This window comes from Notechis scutatus, chromosome 3, assembly GCF_049901735.1.
Source record: "Notechis scutatus isolate UNSWTSFEM ecotype Mainland chromosome 3, rNotScu1.2, whole genome shotgun sequence".
Classification (NCBI taxonomy): domain Eukaryota; kingdom Metazoa; phylum Chordata; class Lepidosauria; order Squamata; family Elapidae; genus Notechis; species Notechis scutatus.
The window spans coordinates 109,351,772-109,368,305 of NC_142011.1; the positions used below are offsets into that span (position 1 = coordinate 109,351,772).

At 32.8% G+C, this 16,534-nt stretch overlaps 1 protein-coding gene across 2 annotated transcripts in view; it reads left to right on the forward strand.

Annotated features, from left to right (window-relative positions):
* Positions 1-16,534, forward strand: part of KIFAP3 (kinesin associated protein 3) — a 69,686-nt gene that overhangs the window by 18,306 nt on the left and 34,846 nt on the right. For both annotated transcript variants that reach the window (XM_026682183.2, XM_087960962.1), the window contains exons 11-12: positions 5,328-5,428; positions 14,266-14,374. In XM_026682183.2, the coding sequence (XP_026537968.1) occupies positions 5,328-5,428; positions 14,266-14,374 (210 nt within the window). The remainder of the gene's footprint in view (positions 1-5,327; positions 5,429-14,265; positions 14,375-16,534) is intronic.

The following is a 16,534-nucleotide window of genomic DNA, read 5'->3' on the forward strand; positions in this document are numbered from 1 at the left end:
ATATGAAGAATAAAAAAAATAGGTCTGCGGACAGTGATAACTATTCAGAGATTTATTTTGAAGGTGGATTTTGTGCTACTATGTACAACATCTATGTCAGCTCCCCCTCCATGTGTTTTTTATTTATTTATGAAGCACATATATCTGCTCATTTCACTGACATAACTGGGTAGCATACAATAAAATAAACACTTAAAATAAAACCTTAATTACTATTAAAACAAAATATAATATAATATAAATAATATAATAGTATACTATAATAATATACTATAATATATAATATAATATAATATATAATATAATATAATATAATATAATATAATATAATATAATAAATATAAATACTCACAGGAGAGTGTTCTGCCCCATATTATCTATTTAATTAAATTGTTATACCACTTTTATTACTTCATAAGTAACTCAAGACATAATATTTCCTCCTATTTTCCCCACAACAAGCAACTTGTGAGTTGGGTTGGGCTGAGAGAGAATGACTGGCCCAAGGTCACCCAGCTCACATTCTTGCTTAAGGCAGGACTCAGTCTCACAGTCTCCTGGTTTCTAGACCAGCTTCTTAACCACTATATCAAACTGGCTCTCCTCTTGGATATTTTGGTATGTCTAGATATTCCACAGCTAGTGACTTTGCTTGCAATGTCTAAATAAATTATTTTTCAAAGTATTAAATATTTTCTTCCAAGACAAGTAACAGCAAAATCTTTTATCTCCCAAACATGAGTAGTAAATGAAGACAACAATTACTACTTTTTTCAGTTGTGCACATTTAAGAAATCGTACTTGTGAGGTACCGTCCACAAAAGTTAATGTATATTTCTAAGGAAATTATATTTCTGAATTAAGTATCTTAATTAATGAATGACAGTGATATGGTTTTTTCCCCTTTAAGCAACCAAAGTGATGCAGAATTGTAGGTGCATTAAACTTTTGGTGGAATCCGCAAATTTATTTCAAATAACCCTGCTGACTTTCATAAATCGTTTCATAGATTCTGGCCCTAATCTCTCTAGTGGCATCGTTGTGTCACATTTGTAACTCCTGCAGTAATCAGAAATCAAAAAATGGTTTAACAGCAACAAAAAAATTATACAGACCATGATCACAAAAAGGCTGTTCGCTTAATTCAAAAACATGATGTTACTCCAATACATACATAGCATGGAAAAATAGAATGACACATTACACTGTTGAGTAGTTTTTAATACCAACTTTGGGTTTTTAATGCCAACTTTAGGTGAAAGTAAAAAGTAGTTGACAATATTCAGCAGGCATTTCACATATGACAGTAATTTGTTCCATTCACTTAGCCACCCAACTCACATAATGAAATGAAAAATACAAAAGCAATAAAAAAATAACTAAAAACATAAGAAACCCACTAAAAACTATTAAACCAATCAGCAGGAGACCTAAACTAAATTCTCCAATTTCAGAATAGCTTAACTAGCATAGCTAACACAATTCCCTAAGAGGTAGGAATTGACATGAATTTGAGGAAGGCTAATTTCAACCATTGTGTTTACAAATCATAGTACCTGGAGTCATACATAACCCCAAGTGAAACCAAACAATTATGGCTTAATACAATGTATGTGCCCATGTGTCAACTCAGTTATTGTCTGTTTGGAATGGTTGAAGTCAGCAAGGGAAAGCATTTCATATACCAAGAAAACTACTCCTAAATATCTCTCTTAACACATTTTGACTTCAGAAGCATATATTTCTTGCGTCTATATATGAGTTTTCAGTCACTGCAATGCATTCTCTAGGTCAGATGCTTCACATTGATTTTGATGAATGAGGTTGACAAGTCCCAAGTTAGAAAATCTAGCCTTAAAATTATAGGAATGATGTCCTTATGAGCAAAATAAAACAGTTCTGCTCCACAACTGATATTTTGTGGTTTACTGTTCAAAAGCTTGGAATAATTTTAAATTTGAGATCCAAGATATGCATAGTTGCAACTTTAAATTTGTTGAAAATGTGGTGTGAAAATAGCCCAAGGGACAATATTTTTCCACTCCAACTGTTCCAAATGAACCACAGCTGCAAATTTAAACAGTATTATTTCTATAAACCACTGTATATTTTATAATGGCAATATCTTACATAGAATAGTCAGTTACAACCGCTAATGACTGATGTTTTGAGGATTAATTGATCTCATCTTGGAATAAACAAATATTTCAAATTGTATAATGAATGCAAAGACAATTGAACACAATTCACACTAATTAGTTGGTTACCTAATTATAAATTCCTGCAAAAAGTATTTCTAACCACAATATTAATGAGGTCATCATTATTCAGATTTATTGCTACACAGGTTGTCCTCAACTTACGATCACAATTGAGCCCCAAAATTTTGTTGCTAAGCTGTTAAGTAAGTTTTACCTCATTTTATGACCTTTCTTACCACAATTGTTAAGCGAATCACTGCAGTTGTTAAGTTGGTAACATAATGTTAAGTGAATCTGGCTTCCTCTTTGACTTTGCTTCACAGGTTGCAAACCTGATCATATGACATCAGGACGCTGCCATCATCATAAATATACATGCCAGTTGCCAAGTATCTGAATTCTGATCATGTGATCATGGGGATGCTGCAACCATTGTAAATGTGAAAACTGATCATGTCACTTTTTCAGTACCATTGTAACGTTGATCATTAAATGAATGGTTGTAAGTTAAGGTCTATCTGTAATGCATCTGTAGGGCTCAGGTTTTAAGTCTAATTAGTAAACCTTATCTCAATGACACATTTTAATGAACATTTTCTAATATTTTTCTCTATCTTTAAAAATGATGGTTTTTGTATTTTTTAAAAAACTTTCTTGGCCTCTACAGATGACTCTAATTTTCATTTTCAGTCATGCACCAATGGACTTTTGCTCTTTTTTGTTGTTGCTAATATAAAACAAATGATAGCACTACCAATACTTAAGCAGAATGGTGGACAAGTTACTGATCACAACCTGTAAATTCATTATAAACCATAGGCATAGTTCCAGAAACATTCTCTTGTTCATTTTCTTCAGTGGCTTCCTGAAAAAGATAACATAATTATACAATTATAATATTATAAATATAAATTATTATAAAATTATAATATAACATATAATTTATGTATTGGGTGGAAAGCATCGGGTGATTGTGTTGATTTTTCTAATCTTCACTGGCAAATGATGCGGTTGAGAGAATGAGAGACCCCCGCCCCCGACTTGTACCTTCCACTGGACCGTTTCTAATTTCCTACCAAGTATGATTTATTGAAAAATAAACTGAAACTTACACTATTTTAAAATTAGGCCATTGCACTTAAGGAAAGTAGAGATGATATCCCTACTTTCTGCTTAGCTGTTTCCTGACATTCAAATGGAGACCATGACTATAAATAGGATATGGAAAATTTGTAGGTTTTTTTTTATTTTAAAGGTACATTTTCATATCTAGAAAAGAAATAAAATCCTTTATTAAACATGAGAATCAGGCAGTTCAATAAGGCTAAACAACATAGGGATAACATAGCTCAAAAATATTTTTTGTTAAAATATTGAGAATCTCATTAGTTTTTTACTTGCATGAAAGTAAAGGGTGTAATCCAGAAACTTTCCATAGTTGATTTTCAAGAGTATTTTCATTATCTGAACTTTGAGGACAACTGTGTCTGAATAAGTATATTGTAGGATCATATGAAAAATTACCTTCATCCAAAATTGCCCATTTATTGGAAAGTTAATGTTTATGTTCTATATACTTTGCTTAGAAAGGTATAATTTTATAGAATTTCTCCATAATGTAATAAGATTTAGTAAAGTACTTTTTACTCACATTGATTCCAGTCCAAAACATTTAACTGAATTGTGCCTAAAGTATTTCTACGTGGTCTGCATGAAGAATTTTATTTTTCTACTTCACTCTGTATACAACTCTTTATCAATCCTTTCAAATCTTATTCATAGAACTAATAAACAGGCTTTTACTAAGCTTGTTAAAGTGATGGGTTAGGGAAACAGGAGATCCTAATAAAAGGGAAAATAATTGGTAATTTACAGCACCAACATCCTTGCAAGATTTAGCCTACTCTAAAGATGAAATACCTATGAGGAAAGTAAACCCACAAGTATAGACTTATGGATAAACTGAGAAATTTAGGCTCTAGAATATACTCCCCAAATTGAGTTTGGTTTATGTGAATGTACCATGTTTTCCCAAAAATATTACCTACCCCAAAAGTAAGCTGCCTCTGTTTTTTGGGGGTGGGCCTAATATAAGGCCTACCCCAAAAATAAGCCCTAGTGAAGGGGTGGGCATGGTCAGCCCAGTAGGCAGTTCTTCCCTTCTCCAGTCACCTTGGCCCCTTAACCCCTGCCCACGGATCAGCTGATCCTGTCCCTTTCAAACAATCAAATGTCTCTCTGTGTATTAGAGAGACAGAGAGAGAGAGAGAAACAAATGAGGGAGGGGAGTAAAAAGAATCCCTCTACCCATTTTCCTGCCAATTGCAGTAAAGGTTCCCCCTCCCCAAGCTTTCAGCATATCCCAGGACTGCAGCGCTGTAGGCTCGGTAGGAAAATGCTGTTTAGAAAAGACATGCAGGCTCAGATCAGTTGTTTTGAAGAAGATGTTCAGGCTCTGAAAGTACACATCAGCTGTTTAGTGAGGCCATGGAGGTGCTAAGTGGGAGGGGCAGCTCACCGCGACCACCCTTCCTGGTACGGGAAAAATTGGTAAAAATATAAGACCTCCCCAAAATTAAGACCTGGTGCCTTCTTTGGCAGTCAAAAAAATATAAGACCCGGTCTTATTTTCGCAGAAACACAGGTATGTACAGTAGCACTTTCTAAAAGTGCCCTCATATATTCATGGAGAAATCCATCTGTGGATAAGCTGATCCTTGAATATGGTGAAAATATGAAAAATGCATCACCTATGGAAAAACCAATTGTGATAATTAAAACATAAAAATTTCAAGGATCAATTTCTATATGGTTGGTGCAATATTGGAATGAAAAAATTCAAGATAAACTTACCTATGGTTGTCTTATCTGTGAGTATAAAGAATAATAATCTACAGCATATAATAGCAATACAAAATTCTCTGTAAACTGGTTCCTTGATTTTTTTTCACTTAGTATGAGATTTCCCTGAAAATCTTTTATTAAAAAAAGTCATTATCAGTCAAAATAAAACCCTTCCTTCTGTAAGCATTGAAAAGAGTTCCTAAATGTGGCTAAATGTAAATCAGATGTGACTAATTCATATAGATGCTCATTGTTAAATGTTTTTGTTTCCTTCTCCCACAGGAAATGAAAATTATAAGCAAGTGGCTATGTGTATTCTCTATCATATAAGCATGGATGATCGTTTTAAATCCATGTTTGCTTATACTGACTGTATACCTCAGGTTGGTATGTTTTCTTCCTTCATACTATTTCTATCTTGAAAGTCCTTAAATTAAAACAAGGATCAAGAGCCGGTGGGTCTCTAAGTAAAGTTTAAGGACAGGATAATATTAATTCTGCAGCTGATTTTGTCCTTTCAGTTTTGTTGAATATTCTTTAATTCTATATGCAAATGCTAAACTATTTTTTAATTATGGTTGCACTATTTAAATTATAATGATATATTTAAACACATATTTTAAAGAAGAATTTTATAAATATCTCAGACAGGGCAACTTTTGGGGATATATTTATCCTACTTTGCTATTGAGATTTTTAAATAACTTTGAGGTCCTTGTAATTTTACATTTCCATTCATTTTTCAATAAAGGCACTAGATTGTATTGATATATTCAGTAACTTAATATATCTGGTTCATTCAAAACATTTTTGTTGTTTAGTCTTTTGTTGATAGTTTTCTGTTCCAGTTACATGTCAATGTTTAGTACACATATGTACAACATGAGTCTAATTATTGCACAAATTAACCTTTGTTTAGTATTTTTGGAGTTCAGTCATTTAGAAATTTTACTTTATTGTAAACAGTGCTATTTATGTTGGATCATGTCCACTATATTTATTTCATATTCTGTAATGAAATTTTGATACATAAATGTGGAAATCCCCACCATAAATTTTGACAGTGTGAAATATATATTTAATAATGAAGGCATTCTGAAACTTTTAAGAGATGTTAATGGATGTTTGTTCTTTCAAGCGCCTATAATTCAACATTTCAGCAATAAAATGTATTACACACACACACACACACACACACAAATTGCTTACACACTCGCTCCCTTCCACACTCATACACACACAGAGAAAAAGAAATTGTTTTATCATGAATGTTGATTTAGAAAAAAAAAGTCCTGCTGAGTTTAATGCGTACTTTCCTGTGAGTGTACATAAGATAGTAATCTCATATTCCTAACATCTGTTTTGATTCAGCCCTGAAAATAATATAATTAATACTAGACAGCCTTTGACCCATTGGTCATCCTTTCAGATATATTTGTGTGTGCAGAGGGACTAGCAAAGATTGTATAGATATGGGAGACTTACCCCAGCAACTTGGAACCTTCCCTGCAAGATTCTCAGGAAGGAAATTGCAAGTCTCAACTCAGTGCTGTGCTTCTACTGTCAGTAGCAGTCATATGTGGGACTTGTGGGTAGGCATCAGGGACTGTTATAAATGAGGATAACATCACTGTAGCAGAATGGTAGTTCTGAAATGGCAAAAACTTTCCAGAATTTCATTCTCAAGGAAGTGATGCATCTTGGCATTCTGTAAGTTAGACCATTTGAGGTACCATGCTTGAAAAAAATTGCCTTATGATGCACTGTTTCACCCAATTAAAGGTTACAGACATGAGCATTTTAGTAACTCGTAGATTCAATTGCATTACTATAGAGTTATATTTTACAATTGTTTCAATATGTCTTCCCAAATGTCAACAAATTTGCAGCTTTGTACTTAATCTAATAAAATTTTGTATTAATTGGATGGAATCGTCCATTCATTTTAATCTGTCTAATTTATAATGACTTTAGGTAGCATACAAGTTACACATTCAGTATAATAAATATAAAATGAAGGCAAAAGCATGGGGACTAATACACTTAACAGAATACAATTTCCTGACCCAACACCTATAGGAAGAGCTAGGTTTCAAGACCTATTCAAGTTTGAGGCAACTTGAATCTGCTGGGATACGATTCCAAAGTGCAGGTGCTACCTAGGTCTGATTAGAAGATATTGTTATGAAGATAGGACCTGGAGTATGGCTATTCTGTCTGATCTTATTGAATAGCAATAAACAATGGAAGAAAGGCAATTAAGGGGTTCATATGTTACAACCAGCACGTTGAATTTCACTCAATGCAGCTCATACAGTATGTCCATAATTTCTTATCACACTGCATTTGGGACCAGCCGCAGCTTCTGAGTGGTTTGTCAAAGGCAGATCCATGAAGAATGCACATGCTAAGTGACTAAGACATAAGAGACTATGAGAAAACAATCTCAATCTAAGAAAGGGCACAGTTGGTGCACTAGATTAATCTGAGGGAAATCATTCCATAGCTGCTACCTGTATTTTGAGCAGGAGTTAAGTCCTGGAAGACCCAGAAATTGTGCAGCAATCTTGTTTGGAGCAGCTCTTTATCCCAGTAAAAAATAAAGAACTTCTAAGTTTATTGTTAAAATTGGGTGTTAAGCATGTGATAGAAAATAATTAGTAGCTATTTTCTCTCAGAATGTTGAGTTGGGCACAGAATGGCTCTAGGCTAGCTGCTGGAAACTCACCTACCAGGCAAGCCATGAGAATACTGCCTGCATTCCAAAGCCCCAAGGACATATACAGATACCAGCATGTTTATTAATTATTAAATATATCTGATAAAATTATATCTATCTATCTATCTATCTATCTATCTATCTATCTATCTATCTATCTATCTATCTATTTATCTACCTACCTACCTACCTACCTACCTACCTACCTATCTATATTATACTGTATATATTATAATTTAATCTGTCAAACAATTATCCTTACAATCAGTTGTTAAAATGTTCACAATTGGATAGTTAAAATCTGGTGAAGTATCTGTTCAGATCATTGCTTCAAATGTCAACGATACCTGGTTTAATATGACAATAAAATGATAAATGGAAGTGATGTTTAAAATCTAGAATATTTGGCAGAAGAGGATTGTCTTTTAAGCACCTGGTAGACAACAGAGAGGCTTCTTTGGAAGGTTATTCCATAAGTCTAGGGCTACATTTGAGAAGATCGAGTCTTATAGTTTTCTGCCTTCACTGAGGGGGGTAGATGGGGAAGGGGTGACTAATGAGCCTTTGAACTGTTCACAGCATGAACAGAACTGATTTTTATTATAGACTTTAGTCTAAAATAAGTAATATTCAAATTTGCTCTTTTTTGTGACAATAGAGTTTAATATCTAAACTTTTTTTTAGTAAATGTTTATTTAGTAAATTCAATTGATTTTTCAAAGTATTTGTAGCTGTTTTTCCCCTTATAATTAAACTTCTCTCTTATTTACTTTATGGCAAGTTACCTCTCTAATTTGTTAAGCAAATTGGTCTCAATGTGGCATCTATGCCTTAATAAATGAAGAATTAAAAGCATATGATTTGCAGTTAAATTGATCAGAATTGTCTGTTCAGTGTAGTCTATAATTGCACCACTTGCCATATTTACATCACTTGTCATTTACTTTGTTCGCATGTAACCGAAATACATCTATAGGTAGTCCTCATTTATACAGTTCTTTATACAGTTGCTGTTCACAATATAATAATAATGAAGAAATATTTTTACAATCATTCCTAGCATTTATGACCTTAGCAGATATATAAACCAAAGGAAAGCTGAAGTAAGATCATAAGCCCACTCATGGTTTCACTTACTGACTGCTTTGCGTAACAAATGAGTTGTTGCTCCTAGTTGTGGTTTTTACTTATACTTGCTTTTACCATTGCTCTGTAGAGACACTATTTATTGATAATTCTTACACAGTATTTAGAAATAGTCCAAAATTAGATTCTTACTTTTTCCTTTTTCCATATTTTTTGCATAATTATCATGAAAGTGAGATTGAGACTTAAAGTCTTCCCTTTCAGAAATGTAAACTATAAGCTTCCAGTTTATTATAATTTTGCAGACTATATAGAAGTATCAAATAAACTTTCATTGTTTAATTCTGTTTTTAAAGTTGTTTCAGGTATAGAATCATAGGATTGTGTTGCATCACTTTAATAGTTGATAAGAATGCAATATCACTAGAAAACTTTTTCAAGCCTTCTGCAGATTAATGGATGAAATTGTAGTTAGAGTTAAGTCTATTCTTGTTTAGATCCCACTATCACAAGCATCATTTAAATAGGTGCAAATATAAACCATATGTTTGTAACAGCACATAGGTAATAGCCTGGCCAATCAAAGAGCATGATTGTGCAGTGATGTCATAGCGATATTTAATATTCTTCCACAGAATAGTAGGCAAGCTGCAACTGACTTATCCACATGTTTTCCACTATACTTTTCTGTTTGGTCCCTCTTTGATCTATTTTTTTTAGCTTAATGCTGGTAAACGTCCTCAGTTGACAGCTCCTTTAGCTTTTGTCCTCGATTATCTGCTGAAGAAACCAGAGCTTTACTTCAAACATTAAAGTTAGGGAGTAGTCAGTCAGAGGCATGCAGGTCTGGCATAATCATTCAAAGATGTGTGAGCAGGCAATAGAGAGAACTGGACTGAGGTGTATGAAAGCAGTTGGGGGTTGGCCTCTGGTCACTGGTAAATAAGTGAAGTCAGGTGCCAGAGAGTCTAGACACAGTGATTCTAGTCCTCCGCTGTGGCATCTGATACTCAATGTGGGACTTGTCTGATTGAAAACTACTCTCTGTTCGTTGTACCCGTTGTAACCCTTTTATTGCTCTCCTTCTAAATGAAGAAAAGATGACAATGGTTGCAGTAAAAGCAGAACAAATTTAATTTTGATATTTCCTATTTGGCAGTAATTATATCTTCCTTTGAAGCGGCACGAGTAGCAATCAAATTAAATGAAGACATAATGGGAAACATTGAACTCATACTAAAGGATTATTCTAAAAACTTTGAACTACTCTAGATAAAATTACAGGGTTCCCCCTCCTTCCATTTTTTGTATAGGAACTCAGTTTAGTAGTGATGGCATTTTCTAAATAATCTTTTAAATAAAAAGATTCATTTTCAGTTGTAAATATGCAGAAATAGGTTTATGACCCTTTTAAATAAAGTTTCTGGGTATAATAGCATCCTGATAATGTATTAAATATTCTTTCAATTTCAAGTTTTATTATTTTGAATATTAGTTACCTATTAATTTATTATTATTTTTAACTCTACCCTGGTTAGTTTTTAAGTTTCCCCCCCTTTTTCATCATGTGATTTTTTTTTTCTTTAAAAAAACCTCTTTTATTATATTACTGCATGTTGGTCTCTGGCCATAATTAAGTTTCAGGTTTCATTATTCTTACAGCAGGTTCTAATAAATAATAGTAGCACATATGTACAGTACACTACACATGCACACACCACACCGCCTTTAGCCCCACCCTGCAGAAACCTATAGTAACTAGCAGCCTGAAGGATGATTTAGAGCAGAATATATTTCCTTTCGGAGTTTCACTAATGGGAAAGAGGCAATCAAAGCTGGATGTTTGTTCTAGCACAGATGGGGTAAAACAAACATCTACACTTAACTTTTCCCAGAGGTATCTCAAATGTCAGCCTTCACCCAGACCTATACTAGAACTAAAAGACTCAGAGTCAGAGTCTTGCTGTTCATAAGATGTTTAAGTTTTATTACAGATACTAGAAAAGCTGTTAATTGGAAGAAAGCCAGTTGCAAAATGTATAATTCGGGCTATATATCTGGCAGATCCATATGTCCAAAGTTAAAAATAAATCTAATCATCCCATTTTATGGAAATGATATAATATTAACTTAAAACAATTAGTCCCTTTTAATAATTTGAACTATACAGTCAAAAGACAAACAGCAGTAGATACAAGCATTTCGTATTTCGTATCAGTACCTACATTACAATAACATGGTTAAAATCAGCCTCAAATATAAGATCTAGCAACAGCAAGAGCACTTAGCAATAGCACTTAGAGTTATATACCACTTTATAGTGTTTTACAGCCCTCTCTAAGCGGTTTTTACAGAGTCAGCCTATTGCCCCCAACAATCTGGGTGCTCATTTTACCCACCTCGGGAGGATGGAAGGCTGAGTCAACCTTTAGCCTGGTGGGAGTTGAACTGCCAAATTGCAGGCATCAGAAGTGGCGTGCAGTCCAGCATTCTAACCACTGTGCCACCAAGAGCATTAATTAAGCCTATAATGTGTGCAGGAAAGCAACCAATGACAAGCCTTACATCCACGGGAGGCGTAGATTGACATACAGCTTTTTCTTGCATGCACAAGGGGCTTCAATCGGTAATCCAACCACAACAGCAGATCATGACCATAAATGCCTTCTTTGGCCATTGTAAGATACTAGCTACCGGCCACCAGGTGGATCCATACTCTGTTTAAAATTTTACTGTGCCATAGGAACTCTTGTTTTCTGTGTTTTGCTGAAGCAGTTGCCATTAACTGCCAACTTCAGCAGTAAAGCAGATACAAAGTCACCTAGCAATTAAAGTATTTGACTATTGGCTAAAGATCTTATTTATGGACCCAGATAGAGACTTACAGTGTTTCTTCATACTTTTGTAAATAAATGTATAAAATTGTATAAATAATTTTAGTAAGTTACCACATTCTCTTAAAATGGAACAAATGATCTTTATATATCTCTTGTCTTGCCTATAAACAAATTCTTAAAACAATGACATTTCAGTCCTGATCAGCAAAAATCTTGTAAGGGTTACTAGAGATAACATTAACATAGCTATTTTAATCTTGATCAAATAAAACAAACTTTATACACCTTTCTTTTACTTTTAATATTTTTGATCATTAAACCCTTCCAATAAATCTGTAGAACTTGATTTCATTTTTACTTGTCTCTTCTCACAAATTCTTCAAAGCATTAACAAGGCCTTTTTGTAAATCCAATTTAGGAATATTATCCAGGCCATTCTCTTGGTTTGTTACTTGTAAATCTTTTTACTCATTAAGCTGGTTTCATTTGTATGTCTGGTGTAGCATCTTTTTCCACATCATTCTTCTAACCTGTCATTTTTAAATCCACTTTCAGATCAGTCTTAGTTTTGTCTGGTGAAACTATTTTTTTGGCAGAGTTGTCTTCAGTTTGTCATTTCTTCACTGGAAGTCCAATTTCCAGGAAAGGTTTATATTATATGACTTTTCTTTTATTGATTTTCACAATCAATATTTTTTTTATTGTTCTCTATCCTCTTGTGGAAAAATAGAGAAAATTCTGTATATGATAGACTTGATTACCAAAAAAAGCTAATAGAGAACGAAAAATATCCTTTTTGTTTTAAATCAACTTTGCAGCCTTTCTGCCTCAACACTTTGCTTTTCAGAATGAAGGAAATAAATCTTTGACTTGATTAGTAATTATTAAGCAAGACTTTTAAGGATTACCATTCTATAAACTCATTTGTGTACCATTGCTGGTTGTTTGAATATGATACCAAAAGCCATACATACAATTACTTTGAATTGCAGAAAGCCTCTTTAGAAACTTTGTACTGAAAGTCAGTGCTTTAATTTTGTATAGAAATAAAATGTGCATTGAATTGGATATTGCTCTTTTCCCCATCAAAATATCCAATGAAAATTAATCCAATAGTTATGGGAAATTTGTCTATATTCAAGCAGCTTTCTAAACATTTAGTTATAAATCAAGTTTCTACTTTCAGAACACGAAGAGCAAGAGTGCAGTTTTACAGGAAATGGTTTGAGAGATAGAAATATATCTTTCACTTTAGCATGCTTTTCTAAGAAATACAAGATCTAGAGTACCTGCTGGCATTTCCTGTTAATGTGCAGAAAGAGCCAGTAGAAGTAGTAGTAGTGGTAGATTTGTAGCTTAAAGAAAGAGCAATATTGTAAGAGCCAGTGGTTTTTAAATACTAGGAGAGGTGAATGCAGTGCTGCTGTGATACAAACCTCATATCTATGGGAATAAATAATTCAGCTTCTGATTTCCAGAGTATGTATAAATACTGACACTGGTTATAGATAATAAATATATTAACAAAGATCATAAGAATTTAATGAAATCAATTATTCCTTCAGTTTTAAAATGGCAAAAAAAAATATTGTGTTGTAACTCCCCCCCAAACAACTGTGAGTGAGTGAGTTAGTTTATATCCATCAAGGCATAATAAATGACTAGACCTGAAGAATTTTTGGCAATTCTCATTTTTGCACTTTGAGTAATTATCTATCGTAATTTAAATTATTTATTTTGCTGTTTTATATATTTGCTTGTATATCAGCTGTAATAATCATGATATGTTCAGAAAAGTACTTTTCACAAAAGTTCATCTGTTACACTAGTGGCATTTGATCTTTTATTGTAGATAGTGTTAAGTATGTTACTTGCTCTTTTTCCTACTTTGTGTTTATGAGAGATTGTTTTACAGGAGATGGATTACAGAAAGAAATATGTTTTTACATTTTTTAATCCTACCTTTATTATGTTTATAAATAACTCAAGGTGGCAAAGATGTCTAATATTCCTTCCTCTTCCTATTTTCCACATAACAACCACCATTGAGGTGAGTTGGGCTGAGAGAAGGTGATTGACCCAAAGTCAACCAGCCAGATTTTGTTTGTTTGTTTGTTTATTTATTTGGTAAATTTATATACCCACCCATGTTACATACATGTCTCTGAATGACGTACAAAGTAGCATGCAAAGTTAAAGCACAAAACAAAGTAGCAAAAAATAAGAATCATTAACAAACATTAAAACAATAAAAAATATTAAAACTATACATAAAAAGATAATCTGGAGGAGAGTGCAATCAAACTCACCAACTTACAGCCATTCTTCAGGCTCCATGCCACTACTACCAGATCCCCAGGCCAGATGACTAAGCCATATTAACAAATTGTCAAATCTCCTAAAACATCCCCACCCATCAATTGCCTCTGACTACAACTCCATTGTTTTTGTTCTGTAGATTGATAGTCTTTCATAGCAAAAGATTTCCCTATTCTGTTAAAGGAGAAAATACTTCAATTAATGCTGCTTCAAATAGATGTCCTGAAAATTTAACAGATTGAAATTTGTGTGTTGCCAGCTAATGAAGATGCTGCTGGAATGTCCTGATGAACGTGTTGATCTGGAACTCATTTCCTTCTGCATTAATTTAGCTGCTAACAAGAGGAATGTACAACTAATTTGTGAAGGTGAGTATTGTCGAGTATATTCAAGGTTGCTGACTATGAGCAAAATAACAAACAACAGCTGGCTTTAGAGAGATTTCATTGTGTAAAATATTTTCTGAGCCAACTTGCATTTTCCTCTAATAATAGAATCCTTTTGTGCTTTGGAATTACATGTAATTATCCATTATTTTACCTGGCTTCCAAAATTATTGTATTTAAGCTGAGTAATTTATAGGAAGGGAAGATGGAGTGAAGTATTAGTATTTAAATATAATATTTTTTTAAAAAGAATTGTTTCTGCTTTCTGTTTATTTTTGATTTCTAGACACTACCTGGACTGGTCTCTGCAGTTTTCTTAGCAAGGTTTTTTGAAATTGGTTTGCCATGGTCTCCTAATCAGGACTCAGAGTCACTCACCTGATCTCTAGCCTGATGCCTTAACCACAACACAAAACTGGCTTCAGTTTGGCTTATACATCAAGTTAAATTACCATTGAATTATTTAGTTCATATCTTATAGTATTATGTGTTTATATATTCAAAACTTTGTATTCAGAATCCTAGTACTCTGAGGAATAATTATCAGCATTTCTTCTAGTTTTGTATTAAAATAATCTGATACATTTGAAAATATGTTAATATTGTTCTTTGGGAATGGTATTTCACCTAAAGAAAATTTTAGCTAAACCTTAGACATGAGAGCACTGAAAAGGGCTTGAAAATAGATTACCTGGATCTATTTCATTTTGGCTTAAGACCTAGATATGGCATAGAAAAAAAAAACTTGGTTGTGCTGATTGATGATCTTTAGTGGGAGAAAGGCCAGGAAAATATTATCATGTTTATTCTCGTGGATCTTAGAATAGACATTATTGATTACAGACTACTGTTGGAATTAGTCTGTGAATTGTAGGCACCGTGTAGTTCAATTCTACTTGTAAGAAATGGCTGTCCAGAGATTGACAGTGAATAATTGCTATGTTATTCCATTCCAGTATCTTTGAGTTGTGGGATCCTATAGGTTTTATTTTTTATGTTCTGTTGCTCTGTATCTATAGGAAGCCAATGGGGATAGTCATCCAGAGTCCTCAATATGTCTTGTTCATCAGTGTGTGCGCATCATTCACTCTGCCTCCATTGGAATAATTTTAATAGATGTCTTATCAGAGCTGCTAATTTACATTTGGATTTATTTACAATTTTTTAAACTGTCAAATAATGGATTGTTTGTTCTTTTTTAAAAAAAAGTCTCAGAAACACTCTTTGTAGAAAGCAATTTTAAAAAATTAATGTTCTATTAAAATGTTTTATTTTTATTATTACTATTATTTGTAAATTTTATTTGAGTTTTCACAAAAAAAATATAAATAAAACATCTTTTTTGAAAGTAGCATAATCCCGGGTTACATTTCTTCGTACAGACAAATTCAGTTTCATGCTCATTTTCTCAATTTTATTTTAATTATCTTGTCTCAATTCAAATCATTATATTTATATTTTTTGTCTGTCCTGTTTCAATTATATATTATCTTTTCTCATTAAACAAAGTTTCTCCTGTAGTTACTGATTGGAGTATGACGCCTTTATATCTTTTAAGTTTATCCATTTAACTCTTATTTAGGCTTCAATATACCCTAAAGTTATAACATTCAATATAATACATAACTTCCATTCGGATTCTGCTTGGTACATTCTTAAAATACACACTATATTCTTAAAAAAAGAAAAAATATATAAATATATGTAATTAAAACAACACATTCCATTCCAATTCAATTCTATCATTAATATTAATATTCATTAAAATCTTAACTTCTTTAACATTACTTTTCAATTAAATATCATACTTCTATGGGAACAATTATAAGCTTTCCATAATTAATTCCCCCCCTTTCACTTATATTTTATAAAACATTAACTAATTAAAATGTTCCCGTCCCTTCCAAATTCAATTTTCTCATTTATTTTATTTCACTTATTTTATTAACAAACATTTCACTAAATTACAATATTTTATCCCTGATTTTAATCATACATTGTTTCCAATTTTCTAAAGTTATTTCTATTACTAATATAACAATACAATCTTATGTACCTTTACAGAATCCCTTTTTCAGTTAAATTTTCACCCATTATCTCTAAATAGGTCCTGTTTCTCTATATCTTCTTCCGGTCCTTTGT